The sequence below is a fragment of the Echeneis naucrates genome, chromosome 9 (assembly GCF_900963305.1).
Source record: "Echeneis naucrates chromosome 9, fEcheNa1.1, whole genome shotgun sequence".
NCBI lineage: Eukaryota > Metazoa > Chordata > Actinopteri > Carangiformes > Echeneidae > Echeneis > Echeneis naucrates.
This window is the reverse complement of record NC_042519.1, coordinates 7,362,371-7,382,527: the sequence shown is the minus strand read 5'-3', so window position 1 is coordinate 7,382,527 and position 20,157 is coordinate 7,362,371. Positions and strand designations below refer to the sequence as shown.

Sequence of the window (20,157 nt, the reverse complement as noted above, 5' to 3'; positions counted from 1 at the left end):
GAATAGTCGATATATACAAGTGGCTGTAGAATTTAAACCTGCCAAATCCGTCAAAATAAAGTTTAGTTCACAAACAGCACAGCTAATTCTGATTATATGTGGTGTAAGCAAACATTTGAGAAGGTTTATCGTCTATTAAATCTTTGAGGTAACCTGAAATGCAGTACCATGAGCTGCATGTCATCACACGCTGAGAAACAGCTGTGTTAAAACATTCATATCACAATCATGTATTAACCACTGTGGGTGAGATGACGCTGCCAGTTTGGGATTATGAACACCCAGTTTTAAGCAATTATCTTAGATAACTATCATTTAAATACAAAGAAATTGAACAAGAATTTATTCCACGGTGAATACACACTCATTTCATGCAATCATATTCTCATGAGATTACAGCTGTAATTTTGATTATGTACATAAATGCCGCTTGATTTGTTGACAGTGATCTAACTTTTGAAAGAGAAAACAAAGTGCAAGAACTTTTCCCAGAAGGCTTGGCCAAACTCTTGTATTGTGGCGCATACTTAATTACTACTGCCACCGTAAAACGGGGTTAAATGGTGTTTTGTGTCGTATTTGAGGTATTCAGGAGTGTTATTATCCATCACACACAACAATGTGCGTTTGTTTTGTGGCAGCATGAGAAGTTTTTCTCTTAACATTCTCATGGTCATTTTGTACTGTACATATTCCAGCTGCCAATTACGACTGAACCGGTGACAAAGCAAAACAGCAGAACATATCTCAATGATCTTTAACAGCAAACTTACATTTTAATATAGCTAACAGTATACACACCGTCTACCTTTATCAAGGGCAAAAATAACCCCACTGAATTGTATCTTAGATTATTTTGTTTTGAAATAATGTTTGTTGGAAAACACAACCTGTGTTTAAACTGTTGCAAAAAAAACAAAACAGAATAAGAAAACAAATAAAAAACCTGGCAAATAATATTTGGAATGGATTAAAAGCTTGCACCAACTATAACCTGTGGAGTGGCCTCCTAGTGGTCAGAGGAGAAAAGGCTTTTCTTTTACTTCTCTCTCTCGCTCTCTCTCTCTCTCTCCCTCTTGTTTCTGAAGGTCTCTCTGTCAAACAAGATCTCTCATTCTATGAATTTCCCCACACAACTGTGCTTCTTGTTGTTTGTGCTATTCAATGTGCAACATGAGACCATTTGTCATTGACAATACCAGACGTTTAAGGTTTGTTTAGGAGCCTCTAGATGGCATTACTGCCCCAGTTCGAGTTACACAGGCTAATGAATATACTGCATGTGGAAATACCGGTTTTAACACTTAATGAGGTAAAGCCATAATCAGCAGTGTCGTGGCTTTTCACTCCTGTATGTGTAGATCTGCTGCAAGACGTGTTTAATGTGGACTTTCTTTAACTGTGCGGCACATGTTAAGTGGCTTTGTGCAAATGTTTCCACTCAAACCATGTGATGGCTTAGTTTATTCATTTTTACTATTTTTCATGTATAGTCACAGCCCACATTTTCCTCTTCCACACTTTCTTTCGTCCTCATGGTCTTTAACAACTCTCTCCCGAGATGTTGAACTTGTCAGAACAAACAGGTTATTTCCCCACTTCTTTAAAATTGACCAATGCTGTAATTTCAAAGTAGTTTTGGAATCTTTTTTAATGTGGCATATTACACTTATTTTTTTTCCTTTTTAAAAAGTTGGACAAGATAGGGCATGCAAATAAGTAACTGAAGAGCAAAGCTGGTTCTCATGCTCAGGCGCATATTAGCCCAACCCTTCCTTCCCTGCTTCCCTCCCTCCTTTCCCCTGCCAAACAGGATCTGTAGGATCTTACAGAGTCATTTTCTCAGGAGACAGGAATGTCAGAACACAAGGCCTGTTGCCTGCTGGAACACGCAGCCGCACATTCCCCCCAATTTACAGGAAAAAGCCCCGAATGTGTTGCTCATACATCCATCTAACTTCCACTCAGTGTTTGGTAATAGCACAGTGTAAAACATTGTATGTGCCCCAGACGTGTTGTAGACACACACTGACTCATTATCGATTGAGGTTGTCTGGTGCACCACCCTGTGCAGTTTTTTTTTTACCAGGTGTGCGTGAGTCCATGACCTTCAAGTTTAAACTGACTTTTATCCACTTTGTGACTCTCTTATGTGAATCTTGACAAAAATAGAAGTTTTCACTTGCAGTCCAATGGTCGTATTATTTTTTTTTTTTTGGGTAGATTTGTCAGATGACAAATGACAAAAATACAGAAAACTATTCAGATTTTTGACATTTTTATTTTTAAGGTCTTTTAAAAAGTCTTTGTTTTCTGTACAGATAAGCAAATGTTACACAGCAGATAGACTAGTCGATTCAATGATAAGGCACCCAGGTGTATCAGAATATAAATATAATACAATGAAATTGTGGCATTTGGTATGCGTCAAGAGAATGACACAAAATCAAAGAAATGTAAAGGATTACTACACCATCTACAGTATCTCAGGTATTCAGAGGCTATCGACAAGCAGAGGGTTAAAATGTAACAACACAAGGACTTATGCTACATCTGTCTGCATCAATGTGTCTTGAATTTGGACATGCGGGGGTCCAAAGTGACAGCCCTCCTGCATCTCTTCGCTCACCCTTTCAACACTAAGCACGGGCATTTTCCATTGCTCAGCAAGCAGAGCTGCATGCAGTGAAATGTTGAACGTCCAGTGTCCTCCCATATCAGAGGTTATCACTGCTTTAATTGACAGACCAGTGGCTGCAAGTTGGCGATGAGCTGCTGGTGGACTCTTTGTGGGACTGATTTGGGCTGTAGGTGGGGGAGTGAGTGACACTTGGGCTGCTGGGAGGTGTGGAAGAACAGGAGGAAGACTTGGATTTAATCTGCAGCCACTTGTCACCCAAAGCCTTGGCAAAGTGGTCATCGACGGACACACTGATGGAGAGCTGCTGGGGGTGAGCTTTCTGATAGTTCACCCCGAGGCTCCTCTGGAAGTGCTCCTCAACCCCGTGGTCATACTTGCATTTGGAAACCACTGGAACAGAATCGAAAACGATTGACAGTCGTCAAACACACCCCTCAGTGAGTCAGTAGAAGTGAGCACTACTGTATGATGCACATGTGCTTTAGGGAGTGACCGTCTGGCGGGTGAAGTCACTCATGAGTGTGTGGCACTGACCTGGTGAGAGGCTTCTGTGGTTCTCAGATCTGCAGGTGGGGTTTCTTAATGAGGACACACAAGTGATCACAGAGGGACGCATCTGCAACACAGATGAAAAAAGGAATTGTTATTATTAACAAGATCAGAAGAAGACAGAAAACGCAGGCATTTCTTTTGGTTTCCCTTTCCTTCAAACAAAATTCAGTTACAATACAAATATCAACTAAACCTGATGGTGCACTTCAGCCAATTACATGGAAAACCTTTACTTTTGTTGTTCAGTTGGAAATAGAAATCATTTGAAAACCAATTGAACTGGTTTGGTTTGCTATGAGAGGCATAAACAGGTCAAAGACAGCAGTCTGTTTGGTCTTGTTGATGGCATTCCTCCGTCCATTGCTCACATTTTCTTCCTGAATCCGGCTGGATTGCATAGCTCAGACAAGTTTGGGCCTGCACACACTCTGCTTGGAAGTGGAATAAATGCGGAGATTCACAGACTGCAGGTAGGAGATGTACCACTGGTGTGGGTAGCCTGGAGCTACACTGATAATACAAAAGGACTGCAGCGCTGCCACTATTCAGGGGGTCAAACATCCCTGACCTTTGAGAAAATCTCACCAAACATTTAGAGGAAACAATCTGCACATTGATTTACCTGGATTTGAGTGGTAGTGTCGCTTTTGGACTTTTCCTCTGTGTTTTCAGTCTCTTTTCTTGGTTTCTTGATGAGAGCAAGTGGTTCATCCATGGCCGGTGTGTAGTACACGTGGGTGGGCAGTGGGCTGGTGGGGCTGGGTGTTGGACTCCAGGTGGACGTGGGGCTCTGTGGGCTGCTGAATGCAGCCGGTGATGGTGCTGCTCTCTGGGCTGCCTTACCACTGGCCCTGCTCAGCACTCGCTCTCGCCTGCAAAAGTTATTCATCAGAAAAACATCTTAATTTCCTTCAATTCCATTTTTGTAGCTGCGAGTGATAGGTGGAAACACAAATAAAGCCCTTGCACCAACCTCTCCTCCAGTGTCAGACCCCTCTCATGGCTGCGCTTGCGTTTGACTGGGTACACTGTTGGGGCTCGGACCCGGTCGTTTGAGATGTGTCTGTATCTGTCTTCACTTCTCAGGTGGGGCTGCCCTGATGAACAAAAGGCAAAAGCACAATTTAGAATAACATGCCTCACAATCGTAGTTTATGCATTTGGGTTATAGTTTATATCCGAGAAAAAATAAGTTCAGTGGGACAATTGCACATATTGGTACCACTAATTGTACTACTACTGATAATAATGTGCAACACTTCAGTTATGAGTAACAGCTTGTTTTGATCCATGACATCAACCTGCATGACTACTTTTCATGGGAAATTTTTTTTTTCATGTCACCGTTAATTGAAAACTCCGTTAAGCTGTAGAACCTGATCAGCCTGATCAGTAAGGGTTACCAAATTATACAGCTGATGCAGTGCTAACGGTAAATGTTGTTTTTCTGCATAATGTTGGCACTCAGCCAGCATTACACACTCAAAAGGGCATGATCAGCACGTCCTCTTAACGCGAGGTGTCATAAAAGTTACTGGGGGCCCTGACATGGGTGGCACCCATTTGTTATAAGGCCATCTACATCAGTACACATGCATACAGACACTGGATTTTTCCAATGGCACAAGTTGAGACACATCAAAATGGCGCTGAGGGTGTCACTGTTGTACATAAGAGGGTTGAATTTGAACTCCAAAAATGATTTGGAGGTTGCTGTCTTTTTCTTTACAATCTCAGCAAAGCAACAGGAATCTAACTCAGCCTAACCGGTTGACACTCCGGTCTCACACCAACACACTCACATGTTCAAAACAGCCGTGCATACAGTCAAAACACAGAGCGTTTTCTGTGACAGTAGCATAATTACACCTTGGCCATTGTTGGACTGTATGCTCAGTCACTGACAGTCTTCCCTCTATATTCAAATCAGGCAGTCGGTGCGGATAAAGCAACACTTGAGACAGCATCTTCCACTTTATCACACCAAAATAATGGCCGATTGATTGCTTTCATGTGTAAAGCAGTGTCTTCACGCTCAAAGTGCTGCCTCCAATACCCATTTCCATATGGCTGAGTGCTCCACCACCTGTGAGCTACTCCTTCCTATACACACACTGCCACTGAGAAGGATGGGTGGGGTGACGGGGGGGCAGGTATAACCACACCTATGCTGATTTTCTACTGCCTCAGGCATTGATATTTCTTCCTTATTAGCAGAGGGAATATGCAGCTTGACCTTCTGTTTTTCTGTCTTTGATCAGATTTTTATGGCAACAGAATTACAACATGGTTGTGACTGACAACAGCTTTTACAGCATCTTAATTCAATCATGAAAGCCAAGAAGGATTAATAGCGAGCACTTTGTTCTAAGTCGATTCCTGTTTGAAATATTTAAGGAATCGATTTAATATAAGAAACAACTGAAGCGTATTAAAAAAGTGGTACATTCTTTTTCATGTTTATCTCGCATCTGACTGTTTCCATTTGAATCGACACTCATGTAGAATTAGGAGAAATGACACTTTGATGAACACAGGTGTGACTACAAGGCTGTCATATTTATATTTAAATATATATTTATATTTATAACACATTGAAACATGTCCATATAAAACACACAACACAAATGTTGTTGGATAACTACATCAGAGGCTGAGTAATAAAACATTCATGGTCATGATGTGGCATGCGGGCAGTAAGAGAAAAAGTGACATTAAAACTTACCTTCCAAAATGTAAACCTTAAAGCCGCTGCTCATCCTAGTAATGTAGTGGAAATTAGCCACAGCCATGGCTCCTGGTCTTTGTCTGCGAGGAGCTAAACACAGAAGAGCACCTTGACTGCTGGAGCTTACAGGACACAGTGCACCTCAGTTATAGATTGTATTGAAAAGGTAATGAGATTCTGAGTCTGTGCTCAGCCAGGTAAAGTATCAGATGAGTGCAGATAGGTGCAGTGACTTCCTTGTGACTCATTTCCTGCATTCATATTGGCTGCAGCCACAGCCAATCCAACGCCCTCGTTCGTGTTGTTATTGTCCTACAGGCAGAGTGTGAGCTCACTGGTAGGCCTGTCTCAAAGACAGAAAGTGCAGTTGCAAAATGTGATATTGCCGCAGAATTCCCAGTAATCACAGACGTTTTTGCTTCATTCAACATTTTCTTTTAGAGGACTTCATAAACTACTTTAAAACACAACTTTGTGGCTTTCTCACTGAGCCAAGAAGAAAGTGAAGCATGCCTTTTGTTTCTCTTCATGGAGTCAGCACCTGTCCCACTCCCGCTCCCTCCCAACTAATCTGCAATCTCACCAAACTGCATTTTTTCGAGCGCTTAGCCCACCGGAGCTCCAGTCATTCCACTGACCTGCCCATACACGCACGCAGCTGCACTGTGAGCTTGCCTTGCCAGTAATCCAAAGGCTTTTGTTGATGGCAAGACAAAGACTCCTAAGTCCTGAAAATGCTGCTGCCATGAGAACAATCTGGCCTGAGCATACTGAGGAGTGTGACCACAGGTAGAAAGTCTGTGGAGACCACTCATTCGTATGCTTTGGGACACTGGTCCTGCTGAAAATATTTTAATGCAGGAGTGTTATCAAAATGTTTTGAGATTTAATTGTACATGAGCACATTGAGGATGAATAAAAATGAGCACCCATACTGCCCTAGTATAGAATAATATAGTAGTTTGCTTCAGTCCATTTAACAATAGTGATACAGACTGATTTAAAAATGACAAAGAGCTTCACATATAAAGGTCTTGATGTGAGAACATGCATGAATGGATTTATGTCGGTTCTGAATTAAAGATCAACACTGCCTCCCTAAGCCTGGCAAAGCAATAGCATGTCATCAAGTCCTATTAAAAGTAATGTTTGCTGTATGGTTATCGAAGTCTGCTGAATGACATAAAATGTGAAGAATCTGAGGTTCAAATGTTTAAAATATGTTAGTGTCACACCAAGTTTTTCTAGTTTTAGAAGTAGATGAACTGTCCCTCAAACAGCCAAGAATGTCATTCCTTCTCCTCATTTCCTCCTGTGTATATGTGTTCATGTTTTTCTGTTGCTGAATCAGCCATTAAAATACCCATAAATGGAGTGACATATCTGCAAGGCATCATTATGGTATATAAACCATAGAACAGAGCCACCACAAGCACATTCAGCTCATTTTCTTTACCAAAAAAGAGTTAGGCCTATTTCACTGTCAACGTCACACAATCATGTTCCCTCACAGAAGAGGCCAAACTGCTTCTGTAGTCATTGTTAGCTGCGATTGTTGTTAAACTGAAGGTGATGTAAGAGTCTTAGCCAACAGCTGTGTGATTATTCTTCTCCCCTCATTAAGTGATCGGTAACATCAGGGATTTGTCACCGAGGCCTCATTAACAATTGGTATAAATTCAAAGCCTCTAGAAGTAGCCTTAAAGCACATGTTGCTCTTTGAACGTGGCTAAGGCCCTATTTGGTGCTGGCTGGAGTTACCGCTGCATATCCAAAGTCTTGATATAAAGTCTGACTGCCATGGTGCCAACGAGTTTCGCCAGAACCGGAAGGGACAGGCAGAAATATAAACTTTCAGGCAGACAAGTGAAGCATCTCAAAATACTCATTCTTAAAAGAAAGACAAAACAAGAACTTTGTGACAAGAGCAACACCGCCATGACTAATGATGCAACAGTGTCTTCAACAACTGGGAGGAGAGGGCCTTGTTGGCAGAACAGCAGCAGAGAACTGATGAACTGGCACCTTCAAAGTCCAGACCTCAACCCCATCGAGCGGGCAGGTTGGAAAATAAACTGGACAGATGCATTGAACAGTCAAAGGAGAGCCATTGGCTTGACTTGCAGAAAGCATGGGAAAGATCTCCGGAAATATGATGGCACAATGCCAGGGAGATGTGCTGCTACAATACCTGCTGAAGGTGGACATCCCAAATATTGAAGATGAAAGACTCACTTCACTGGATATTTGCTGTGCTCAGAGTAATCAACAGCATCTTTTGGAGGAAAATGTAGATAGACAGAGTAAGAGTAAGTCATTCTTTCAGTTTTCCTTATTTCGTGGGAATAGAGGAGGCTGTAAGGAGACTTTGCCCTCTTTACAATGACTCTCTGTCAGACATGAACAGCAGGAGGTATCTGTGTCCATCGTGTCCATCCGTAAACTGTTTCCAGGGCGCAGCCTGGGGCTCCCTGGCGGTCCGTGTTGATGTCTGACTCGGAAAAGCACCAACAGGTGGCGCATCCCCACCCAGGGAGCTGAGAATGGAAAGTAAGAGTGTTGCATCGGCACTGAAAGCCGAACAGGAGGTGGGCCCCGGCTGTTTTACTGAACACAACAGGGTGCAGTGTCACACATCAACGCCCATAAGCCCCCTGCGGCGCCGACAGCACACTCGTGTCTGACGGAGAGCGACGCCCCTGGCACCCTGCTCCCATCAGCACCACCCTCGGCTCACAGCACAGAGCTGCGTCAAGTCAGACACACGCAGCCCGAGCAAAACAGGAAGTGCTCAGGCCTTTAAACATTACACACCTAGGATGTCTCAACTGTAGCCAGCTTTAAGGAAGCTTTTATTTCAGTTAACCAGTTTTAAGATTTTTCAGCTGCTTGATTAGTCATCATTTAAAATCAGCGTAAATATTCTCTGAATGTTTCATTTAAATGGCAGGTGACTGACACTGACAGAAAGTGGACTGCTAGCACACAGCTTTACACACTTTAGGCCTACTGAGCAGCACTGTTGTAGATTGAACAGTATAGACAACCAGCTCGGTGTTTCAAGATAATAATTATAAAACATAGAACACATCTTTGCCAAATGAGAATTGCATTTACCTGTTTTTTTCTGCTAAAGACGTCAGAGGCAGTTTCTCATTTCAATCCCACTTTTGTGGTAAGCCTCCTGGCGTAGAATTGCGAAAATCAGCAGCGATGCCGATTATTTTGAAAGCGGGATCCGGAAGTGGTGGTAGGCAAAGCGGTTGACTTCACACCGATCTGGTCTCGCGGGCTCCGTCTCTCCCCCGGGACAACTGGGAGTGACGCAGGGCTGACGGGAAAATAAATAAATAAATAAGCTGGGCTTGAGGGGAAGGACTGGGATGCAGGAAGGACCGTAGCTTTGTTTCATGAGAGACATGAGATTCACCTCCATGCAGCCTTTCCTGTGACAGATAATACGAGGGGAGATCATCAGCTCAGCTTGGAGGTAGGTTTCATCATGCCTTGTGTAACTACTGTTTTTTTTTTTTTTTTTTTTGGCCGGGGGGGGGGGGGTCCATTAGATGGGGCTCTAAATGTTACGAATGGATGATTTCATTGCAGTCAGTAGTTTGGATTGAATCCTTCATCTTCCATCAGCAGGCGGAGGGATGGTTTTCTTCACCATCGCCGGCTCCTTCAGCCATATAGTCACGATTTCTTACTGCTGTGATGTTAGAAATCGGCTCCCAATTGATAACCCCAGACCCGTTTCTCCTCAGGTATCATCGGTCCCCGTGTCTGCACATGGGGGAAGACGCATAGTCATCCCGTTCTTCTTACTGATCAACCAACTATAAAGGCGCATTCAGTGGGAGGATACCAGGAGCCCTCGTTCCTTCATTTTACCGACACCTCTCCATCATGAACTACCTACGCCGCCGACTCTCGGACAGCAATTTCATGTCCAACCTGCCCAATGGCTACATGACGGACCTCCAACGCCCCGATCCTCCGCAGCAGAGCCCCACAGTGTCGCCGGGCCCGGCGGAGAGACGCCAGTCCACCGGCCAGCAGCAACAGCAGCAGCAGCAGCAGCAGTCCGGTTCCGGAGGATCCGGCTTCTTCTCCTCCATCTCCAACGCCGTCAAACAGACCACCGCCGCTGCAGCCGCGACCCTCTCCGAGGCGGCAGACCGGGCCGGGGTCTCCAGCAGCGCCAAGATCCTGCTGGTCATCGACGACCAGCAGACCGACTGGTAAGAGCCGTGCGCGTCGGCGGCTGTGGGCGCCGAGTCTAGACCGAAATATGTGTGCCAGACCGTGTGGGCTGGGGTGGCCTAACAGCCAGAAGGTCATATGATTCACCCAGAAATGCATCACGTGTGACACCCTCGGCCTCTACAGCAGATCAGAAGCACCGTGCGCCTGCGGTGCCATGGCAAAGGCGCAACAGACTGAGGGCAGAGAAGCCATTTTTCTTTTTCCTTTTCACTTGCGGATCACAGATGGTTTGTGACGAAGTGATTCTTAATTCTGCGATTAAGATGTCCCACATTGCGCCAAAGCGCTGGGTGTGGGCCAAAAACCGCCGCGATGATGCAGGTGTTTTCTAAATCGAGCGGAGAATTATGCACTTGAAAACAGGTGATGCACCACGTCAGTCAAACCTCCTCTCCAGTGCACACCATGCATGCTTATTATAGCTCTGTGCACAAGTCCAAGGGGTGAGAGCACCACGCTCAGGTTAAAATAAAACCTTAGGTGGTAATAAATAATGCAGATCTCTGCATCAGCGCCCCAAACCCCAAGTGCATGGAGTCTGTCACAATAGATCTTATAGGGTCCTCCTCATCACCCAGGTAGATGAAAATGATAATATTGCAAGGAAATAACAAGCAGCATTTTGTTCCGCTGATGTCAGCATGCGGTTGGTATTTAACATCATATCTACTATTTGCCAAGAATAGACCAAGGATTTTTCTAATGTTCTGCAAATGGTGCGTGTCATGTGTCAGTCACAGGAGAAATGTGTCCAATCAAGTCCATGTTGCATTCATGGTTACAAACAACAACTGGATTCCTTGTTTTACATTCAGGGTGAAGGTCTTCAGAGGAAGAAAGGTCCACAGTGAATTTGACATCAAGGTAGAGCAGGTAGGTTTCACGTGTGTGACCTCTTGCCTTGTGGCCAGACTGTGAACTTCACTCTAATGGCATAATTCTACCAGTTGTTTGGCCTGCTTATGTCCAGACAAGGTAAATTGCCGTAGACATGGCGAAAATTTTCCACACAGGAGATGAAGGCATTGTCCTTGAATTTAGTGGATGAGTTGATAGTGTTTTTTGGAGGTTATTAATCTCTCAAGAAGCAAAATCAGCTATTCATTTTCAATAGAAATTCACCACTGGCTCCATTATTCACCATTTTCCCCACTGATCAACACTCGCTTTGTGCTCGATCTGAGCAGTCATCCCACACAGTGTGAGCTGTTCCTATTTTCACAGACAATGACAAATGCAGTGTCCCAGTTCACTGTTGAGTGAGTATTGATATTGGGACGGGACTCTTGTTCATTCATTCCCACTCTGAAGATGATGTGTGAAAAAAATCTGAAAACAGAAACTGTGGTCACTGTGAGGGATTTAAAGTTTTTGTTTTGATGTTCGATAAAGGAATACGAGCTGTTTGTGCGGCCTAACAAAGTGGCCAATAATAGTTTTGGTAAATGTGTAAGGGTAGTCCACCAGTACATATTAGGACCTATTTATGCTGCGGTTCACCCAAAAACAGAGATACTATATCTGTTCTTGTTTTTGTTTTCTTTTTGTACTATCTGGCATTGTCATTATTTCACTCGTAGTCTCTTAACACCAAGAACTCACTTCAGATAAGGTCTCCCCGTTCACCTGGCTCATACTGCTCTCCTCCGCTGATTTTAGGCAGAATTCTCTGAAATCAGCCTGGTTGCAAACGCTACAGGCTCCTATAATGTGGATATTGATGCCATCAGGAATGGACATAAGGTTAACAAGTAAGTATGCAGTAAAAATCCTTTGTAGTGGCTGCTTGTGTGCCTGGATTTATGCTGAACTCTTTCTTCAACACTTAGTCTTGTACAGTGCCGTTCAATATTTTTCTGATGTCCTCTGTCTCAGATCCTTTAAGCCAGACTTTGTGCTGATCAGACAGCATGCCTTCAGCATGGACAAGAATGGAGACCACCGCAATCTAGTGATTGGATTGCAGTATGCAGGACTGCCAAGTGTTAACTCTTTGCACTCTGTCTACAATTTCTGTGACAAACCATGGGTGGTAGGCATTATTCAATTAATTTGAGTGGTTCAAACTGAATTGCACATTAAGTTCTACCGCATAGACAAAGAAAGCTGCATCTTAAACATTTGTCTCCCTTTCAGTTTGCTCAGATGTCTAGACTTTGCAAGCAGCTGGGCCCAGAGGAGTTCCCACTGATTGAGCAGGTTTACTATCCAAACCACAAGGAAATGGTGAGTTTGAGGCCGTCTGCTCTCCTCCTCTCTCTGTCCCCTCCCCTTTTTCCACTTGCTCTGATGAGTATGCCTTAATGGCAAACAACCCTCAAACACGCACACCCCCGCACAGACACACATGGGCCATTCTGTGCATGCTAGAGGGGTAATTCACGTCCATGCCAATAGTCCATCTCATGTAGCAGCTGAGACCAATCTAATTTTCAGGGGAGTGTCTTGTTGTTGTTTTATGTCCCTGAAGAAGAACTATTTTTCTGTTGAACTGAGACTGTTGGTGCAGAGCAGTCTTCTGTACCACTGCAGTCACAGCCTGACTTTCAGGCCATCAATATGACTCAGAGTGCTCCTGTCCCTGTTGCTTCGGGTTGATTTTAAACGGATTCATAATCGGCGTTTTAGTCATCACCAAGTACATCACAAGCACCACGTAGCAGTCAACTTATCAGAAATCTCTTGTTCCAGATTACCTCCTCGCGTTTCCCTGTCGTGATTAAGATGGGCCATGCTCACTCAGGAATGGGAAAGGTAGTGCCGGAATGCTTTAATGTTTACTCCTTTCCATATGAATGTCACACGTCGGGACAAATTTAGGTTGTTACATCACATAATTTATCAACTCCAGGTGAAAGTGGACAATCAATACGATTTTCAAGATATTGCCAGTGTCGTGGCACTGACCAAGACTTACGCCACGTCTGAGCCTTTCATCGATGCAAAATATGACGTTCGCATCCAGAAGATTGGTAACAACTACAAAGCTTACATGTGAGTAGAATTCACTTTATTTTGTATTTTATATTTTATATATGTTATGGCAGATGAAAGTGGACCATGTTAAGTGCATTTTTGTGCTCATTAAACAGGAGAACGTCAATTTCTGGTAACTGGAAGACCAACACTGGCTCATCTATGCTTGAGCAGGTGGCCATGTCAGACAAGTAAGAGCACGTAAATGTGGATGAGAAGGACATTTTAATGCTATGTCTGGCTATTTTAGTTGTGTTGAATGTATTATTACAGGTACAGGATGTGGGTGGACTCTTGCGCCGACATCTTTGGAGGGTTGGATATCTGTGCTGTGGAGGCGCTCCATGGTAAAGATGGCAAGGACTACATTATAGAGGTACTAGATGGCAGAATCATTATATCTGGGGAATATTTGTCTGTGAGGATAAAGAAAAGGTAGTAAAAACTGCTTCTGTTTTTAGGTTGATGACTGCTCGATGCCACTGATTGGTGACCAGCAGGATGAGGATCGTGTTCAGATTGCTGATCTGGTGGTCTCTCAAATGAACCAGACTATTCTACGCACTTCAAGCTCTTCCACAGTCCGTTCCACAGCAGGACAGCCTGCACAGGTGCTCAAATTGCAGATACTATATACTTGCGTCTACTATTGCCAATATTTCCTCATTTACCATAATTTTTATCAATAATATATTGCTGAGTCAGGTACAGTTTTCTTCTGGGAGGGGGTGCACTGTTCCACACAGGCTCTCACAACATCTTCTATAAAAGAAAAGACATAAACCAGACCAAATACCATCTGAGTAGGAGATTTAAAAAAAAAACAAAAAAACAATGAATGTAGAATTTGTGATATGTGTCAAAAGGTGAAAAATATTACTGATTCAATGACTGGAATAAGTCCAAATTTACACCAACGTTTTTAGAACTCGATTTCAAGGTTCAAGGCCGATTTATTTTTCATTCACATTTGCACATGAAATGAAATTTGTCATATTTACAATATTAACCAAGAGATGACGTCAAAATCAACAGAAATAGGACACTGGACACTGTCGACCTATCTGAATAGAGATCTAAGGTGACTAAGTGTCATGAATGTGACAGCGGGACAGAAAGACTTGTGCCCTGTGCTGACATCATTTGGCATCCTTGCAATACTCTACGAGTTAGAATATACTTTTCACTTTTATGTTTGGCTTTCTACAGAACATGTTGAACATGTTGGGGCAGAGAATGACAATATATTTTAACATTTTCCTTTGTGAATATGATTTTGAGCAGTTTTTGTTTGTGGTAAGATTAATATTTACTTTCTACCCCTTTAACTCCTGTGTGTTTTACAGAAAGCAATCTCTCCTCAGCCTGTGTCTCCAAGTGTACCACAGGCTCAACAGCGCCCCTCACCTCAAGGTAAGAACCTCACTGGTTCACTGGTGGTGCAGTAACAAAAAAATAAATCAAACACTGTGCTTATTTTCCTGTCAGTTCAAGGATATTAGGGTAGAGTTTGTCTACTCTAATTTATTGTCCCATAGGTGGTCCTCAGCAAAGTCCTCCAAGTCAGCAGCGCCCGCAGCCTCAAGGCCAACCTCCTCTGCAGGCTCAGCACTCTGCTGCCAGCCCCGCTACAGCTGACCCCAGCACCCAGGCTAAGGGCAGCCAAGGACCTGCAGCCCAGCCAAGACCACCAGGTCAGGGAGTTCCTCCAGGCCAGAGACCTCCTTCTGGTCAGGGCTCACAACAGCGAGGTTCCCCTCAAGCTCAGAGGCAACCATCCGTTACCCAGCAGCAGCAAAAACCACCAGGAGGAGCCCCTGGCCAGAAACCTCCGGGGGGGCAACCCCAGCAACAGAGGCCCCCCCAACCCCCTAGGCAGCAGTCACAGGGTGGAGCACCAAGAGGTCCTGGCCAGCAAGGTCGTCCTGGAGCACCCACTACCCAGCAGCCTCGACCTGCCGCTCAAGGCCAGGGGCCCCCGGGAGGACGCCCCCCACTGCAGCAAAAGCCTCCGCCCCCACAGAAACCCAGTCAGGATGCTATGGGCGGTTCGCCACAACTGAAGTAAGTAGCTTTGTATGATAAATGACTTGGGATGAACTTCCTCTCATTTTTCATCAACTGAATCTTACCGCTGACCCAAACAAAGGGTCCACTCTTACTTTTTGCCTGTAATGAGTTACGCATGTCATGTGGGACATCTGTTCATTCTCTCTATTGAAAAATTATACACACGAATATGCATGTTCTATCGATTCTTACATTTCTCAGTCCTTCAGTAGCAGTGTTACAAAATACAACTGTGATACATGAACACAGCATCTATCGCATCTGCCACAATCCATGTTCTGGGACACAAGTGACGTATTGAAATTTTTCATATAGAAGAAATAATTGAGAACGTAAACAGCATATCTGATTGCGTTTGTTTGATTAAGACAAATTATTGCTCTGAAATATGCTGCCATTTGAAAAAGAGACACCTTTTTATAGTTGTGTTAGGGTTGGGGTTAGGGTTAGATGTTGTCACCTGATAATAAAATCACTTGAGGAATAATGAGAAATTTAATAGATTAGGCTAAACTGTGTGATCAGTCTATATGTTCCCCAGCTGATGGCTTCCATGGATGAATGACACATAATAGTGATTGGCTTATATTAAGGAGATTACATCATATTTTTCTTGGAATGAAAACGTAAAATATTTATCAGAAATCAGCGATGAAAAATTGATCATGTTGCATCACCAAAAGTCATTCACTATTCATATCATATCAAGGCTAACCTGAAATGATAAGGTAATACTGAATGACCGCGCGCTTTTATCATCTTCTACTGAGCCTTTTCTCTCCTGTCTCTTGCTCTGCTGTGCCGTGTCCAGTCTATTCATTCCATGGGATTGCTGCATGACGTTAATAGCCTTTCCTTCTCCTCTATTGCCATTTTCCTCTCTTTATAGCAAGTCCCAGTCTCTTACCAATACCTTCAACATTCCAGAAACCCCAGCGCCACGGGCCAGCCTTAGCCAGGATGAGGTGAAGGCAGAAACCATACGCAATCTACGCAAATCTTTTGCCAGTCTCTTCTCAGACTGAGACGGCATAAGACCCTCCCCACCTCTTCCTACTGACAGAAAGCTGGACAGGCAAGCTGAAGGACAATTCCTCTCTTCCCCCAATGAACAAGGACCAACAGGATGCCGTCTCCAATTCCTGTACATTGACCCAGATATGAAAATGAAAACTCTTGACACCCACTGCCTAAATAGTTAAAATCTTTTAAAACGAACAAATAGTAGAATACTGAGTCCTTTTAGGCACTGATGTCTCAAACATTCCTTGCCACGCCTGAAGCTTAAGTAAGTCATCCATTCATTGTGTCGCACAAACTGTGAGTGCACACACCTGCTCACACACACAAACACGCACATACACAAAAGCCTGTATATGCATGAGTACACACAGAAAAAAATAAGAAAGAAAATAACACATTATCGCTCCTACTTGTTTGTTAGTGCTGTAAAGTCAGTGTGATCTTTATGTTCACAGCTTGGAGGTCTTGCAGACCAACCAAAATGTATCAAGGGAGTGTATAAAAATTATTGCAGCGGGGTAGGGGGCTAAATTTGATGTCTTATTTCATAAATAAGCACGACCCTCCCCAGAGTTATGCATTATCGCAAAAAGAATATTTATGGAAACCATAATAAAACAGTAGAGCTACTCTGTATTTTTGAACAAAGAGCGCCCAAATAAAATATTATCATAGCCACAAAATGGAACAAACACTACATATAGTAGTTTCAGCTCTGCACATACTTAAGAGCCCCTCTCTGGCACATTCCAAGACCCCTTTTGAACTATTTAATCTATTTGAATAAATGTTATTAAAATAATTATGCAAGTATCAAAAATATACTATAAAATAGATAATAAAAGACCCACCGATGTTCTTCCAGAATAAAATCTACTACCTTCCCTTTGGCAAAATAAAAATTACAATGCCATCCCCTTATTCTGACCCCCTCTGCCTCTAATAACTTTTGTACAATCCCTAACTCACCATTGCTGCACACATGGGCTGTCTGGTGTTTGCTGAAGCTAGATCTGTGCCAGCTATTGACCCCATCATCCGATGTCTGAGCTGCATGTCAACAGGAGGCAATGGTTGCATTTTCCTACCGCTGACATTGGTGCTTGTAACTGTGTTGTCACATGTAGTTGAATTAGTCTGTAAAGTAGCCTAGTAGGTGTTGTGAGTATGTCGTTGCTGCCAATTCCTCCTGTGTTTTTTTTTTGTTTTTGTTTGTTTGTTTGTTAGATTTTTGTCGTCGTTGTTGTTGTTGCACAAGAACAAAAGCCCAAAAGCTCTCCACCTTCAAAGCATGCCTTACACAGACAAGGATGTCAGATCAAATGGAGCTGTCTCAGGGATGTCCAATTGATTGTGACACTTGTGTGTGGGTGAGGGTCTTCCATTGCAGTTTTATCGTTGTCGTTTACTAATAATGAAGGAAAAAGCATGCATCTTAATGAGGTAGAATGGTTTTATGATTTCAAATGCATTTGCACACAGAATATACTGCAACATTATACTTGAATACAGTGACAAAGACTGACATATGAAGTCTCTATTTTCAGGTTTATTTAGCTGCAACTTGACAAAGCAACAATTCACTGTTCCCCGCTCTGGGTTGGTGTTGTGTCTGTGACAGGTGGGACATAGTAAGATACAACATAGGCAGGGCTGACAACTGTTCAGGTACGTTTAGTGAAAAATTAGATTGTTCACAGTTGCATTTCATATTCCCTTGACTTCAGGGTAACAAGAACGTACAATGTGATTTTGCACTTGATTAACTCCCACCCAGAGTCTGCATCAAACAGTGAAGAAGAGTTTCTGTTTCCCCTTCTGTTCTCAGTGGCTTTATTGGTTTTAAGGTGAAGCTACACTCGAAAGCATACTCAGCCAAGGAATGTCACATATTTGCAGGTCATCTCTACACAATAAAATAATAATAATAGTAATAACGGTAAAATAAAGGTGTAGTAATGTCAGCTGTGGGGTGCACCTCTGCAGCAGCACTTCCTCTTCACTCATTCTCCGCACTGACAACCATTTCTTTGATCACTGCTCTAAAAATCTTGTCGCCAGGCGCTAAAAATGTCTTCCAGGAGAACGGCTTTTCATTTGAATGTCGATGTAGTATGGCAATATCAAGCTATTTAGAGAAGACACCCATAGCCAAAAGAGTAGAGGAGCCCTGGTCACCCTTCAGATTGTCCCATCTGCCTGTGTTTATCAGCCTATTTGTGTAGCCACAGTGACCCCTTGTGCTCAATGGTACATAAGCGTGTGAATGTTCTGTAACTGGTGAAACCAAATAGATGTGTTGTGCAGAGCTCTGAGTGATGCAGATTGTCACCTTTATCCCCTGCTGCTATTTGTGCTTGTTGATGTGTGCGTCTCTAAACTTCATTTTGCTTTAATTTTGAAATATTGGTTCTTAATCTGTTGAATTTATCCTGTACATGCTTCTATGAGGCGAGACTTCGTGGGGTTTGTAAGTTAGTGGTTTAGGGTTTTAAATTTTACAGCGACTCAGCGTCACTACATGATTGTGGTACAGCCTACTTGCAGGAGACTCAGTAAGAGCAGCGTTGAGTAATTGTTACAGTGAGTGTGCATGAAATGAGCCATCATAACTAGCATGGATGGTTAACTTGGGAGAATGTCATTCTGTCACTCAGCGGCCTCTTGGCCATATTAAGACATACCATTTTCTGTGACACATCCCAAGACTGACAGGACCAGCTGGGGCAGCCATGCAAAGAAGTAGTATATTGTATTTATGTTTTTGATATTCACAAACGTTTTCCTTTTAAAGGTCTTCTTTATGTATGGTGGATATATTTGACTGTGAATGTATTTTTTTGTTTACAGTTAGTTTTATTGTTTTCTAAATGCATTGTATAATCATTGTGAAAAGATGAAATCCTTACAAATTTGATCTGATTGTCAGTCGATGCCTGCTGGAGTTAAAAATCCTAAATGTAAGTGCAAAAATCAAAGAGTTTTTTGTTAATCAAAATATAAGATATTGCATAATGTAAATCATGGTGGATATATTGACCTGTATGTAAAAAATATATTTGATGTTATATGCATTGTAGCTCTATAATGTGAAAATGAGTATGTTCTTAAAACATGCATATGTCTAATAAAGTCTATGAACAACAATGGCAATGCCAATGATTATGTTTTGTTTGTTAGTGTTCGCAGAGTATAGAATAATAACAGGGTGCCCGATGTCAGCCCATTAAACACTTTTTCATAAATCCAGATTATTCACCCACTTTGAAAAACTGAAAACATTTCTTTGACCATAAAGTCGCCAAATTTAAAGAGGCCGGACTGGTACTGTTAGGTTGTGCTTGTTGTTTCTCTATAACACTGACTGCTCGATCATCAGGTGATTATGCTTTAGGGACGGGTGTGAAAAGAATGATCTCAAATCTTTCCTCTTTTGTTAAGACTCTCGAAACCGCAGGTCATTACATATAAACATAAATTGAATGAATGCATGTTGCGAATTAGCAGGTGCACAAACACGACCACAAGGTGGTGTGGGCCTGCAGTATGACTGCTGGAACCTCCAGTTCTGCATAAGATTAATCAGGGTTATGTAATTCATTTCACACTGGTGGAATGAGCACACCATTCAATTCCACAGTGTGTTTGAGCCGAGCTGTTCCATTACACTTCCATTAACTTCTGAAATGCTTCTGTCCCAAGAGAATTACAATATGTGTGTTGACGTTTGATAAGAACCGGGGCTGCTTAGCATGAAAAAAATTGGAGTGTATCCCTGCCAAACAAACTGCTCAGCTTGTGTTTTTTTTTTTTTTATTTCCTTTTCAGAAATAAGATGTAAGAATATTGATGGTTATGCAGCCATTACTGAATAAATAGCTGCCTTGTTGATAATGTTGCA

General features: G+C 42.8%; 2 protein-coding genes across 3 annotated transcripts; one reads left to right on the top strand and one right to left on the bottom strand.

The window, feature by feature from the left end:
- Positions 1-2,261: 2,261 nt before the first annotated feature.
- vgll4l (vestigial like 4 like) lies at positions 2,262-6,127 on the bottom strand. The gene is made up of 5 exons (XM_029510892.1): positions 5,919-6,127; positions 4,167-4,290; positions 3,816-4,065; positions 3,176-3,257; positions 2,262-3,031 (listed from the first exon to the last, which is right to left on the bottom strand). Exons 1-5 carry the CDS (start codon positions 5,983-5,985, stop codon positions 2,736-2,738), a joined length of 819 nt encoding a protein of 272 aa, XP_029366752.1. The 5' UTR covers positions 5,986-6,127; the 3' UTR covers positions 2,262-2,735.
- Positions 6,128-9,827: 3,700 nt separating this feature from the next.
- Positions 9,828-17,396, top strand: syn1 (synapsin I). Of its 2 annotated transcripts, none has more exons than XM_029510897.1 (13): positions 9,828-10,162; positions 11,003-11,060; positions 11,847-11,938; positions 12,063-12,219; positions 12,324-12,413; positions 12,879-12,941; positions 13,039-13,181; positions 13,280-13,354; positions 13,437-13,539; positions 13,625-13,768; positions 14,510-14,576; positions 14,702-15,227; positions 16,123-17,396. In XM_029510897.1, exons 1-13 carry the CDS (start codon positions 9,828-9,830, stop codon positions 16,256-16,258), a joined length of 1,989 nt encoding a protein of 662 aa, XP_029366757.1. In that variant the 3' UTR covers positions 16,259-17,396. The 2 variants fall into 2 exon arrangements, with proteins under 2 accessions (XP_029366757.1, XP_029366756.1); XM_029510896.1 differs by having other exon boundaries at positions 13,625-13,774.
- Positions 17,397-20,157: the final 2,761 nt, after the last annotated feature.

What these genes read in the sequence shown, in the direction of transcription:
- vgll4l (XM_029510892.1), bottom strand. Translation starts at nt 5,985, where the DNA reads ATGGCTGTGGCTAATTTCCACTACATTACTAGGATGAGCAGCGGCTTT. An exon ending in TAAGGTTTACATTTTGGAAG is followed by an intron (nt 4,291 to 5,918) that starts GTAAGTTTTAAT and finishes TTTGTTCATCAG; the next exon opens with GGCAGCCCCACCTGAGAAGT. An exon ending in CCACAGAAGCCTCTCACCAG is followed by an intron (nt 3,032 to 3,175) that starts GTCAGTGCCACA and finishes ATTCTGTTCCAG; the next exon opens with TGGTTTCCAAATGCAAGTAT.
- syn1 (XM_029510896.1), top strand. Translation starts at nt 9,828, where the DNA reads ATGAACTACCTACGCCGCCGACTCTCGGACAGCAATTTCATGTCCAAC. An exon ending in TCTGTGACAAACCATGGGTG is followed by an intron (nt 12,220 to 12,323) that starts GTAGGCATTATT and finishes TCTCCCTTTCAG; the next exon opens with TTTGCTCAGATGTCTAGACT. An exon ending in CTCACTCAGGAATGGGAAAG is followed by an intron (nt 12,942 to 13,038) that starts GTAGTGCCGGAA and finishes TATCAACTCCAG; the next exon opens with GTGAAAGTGGACAATCAATA.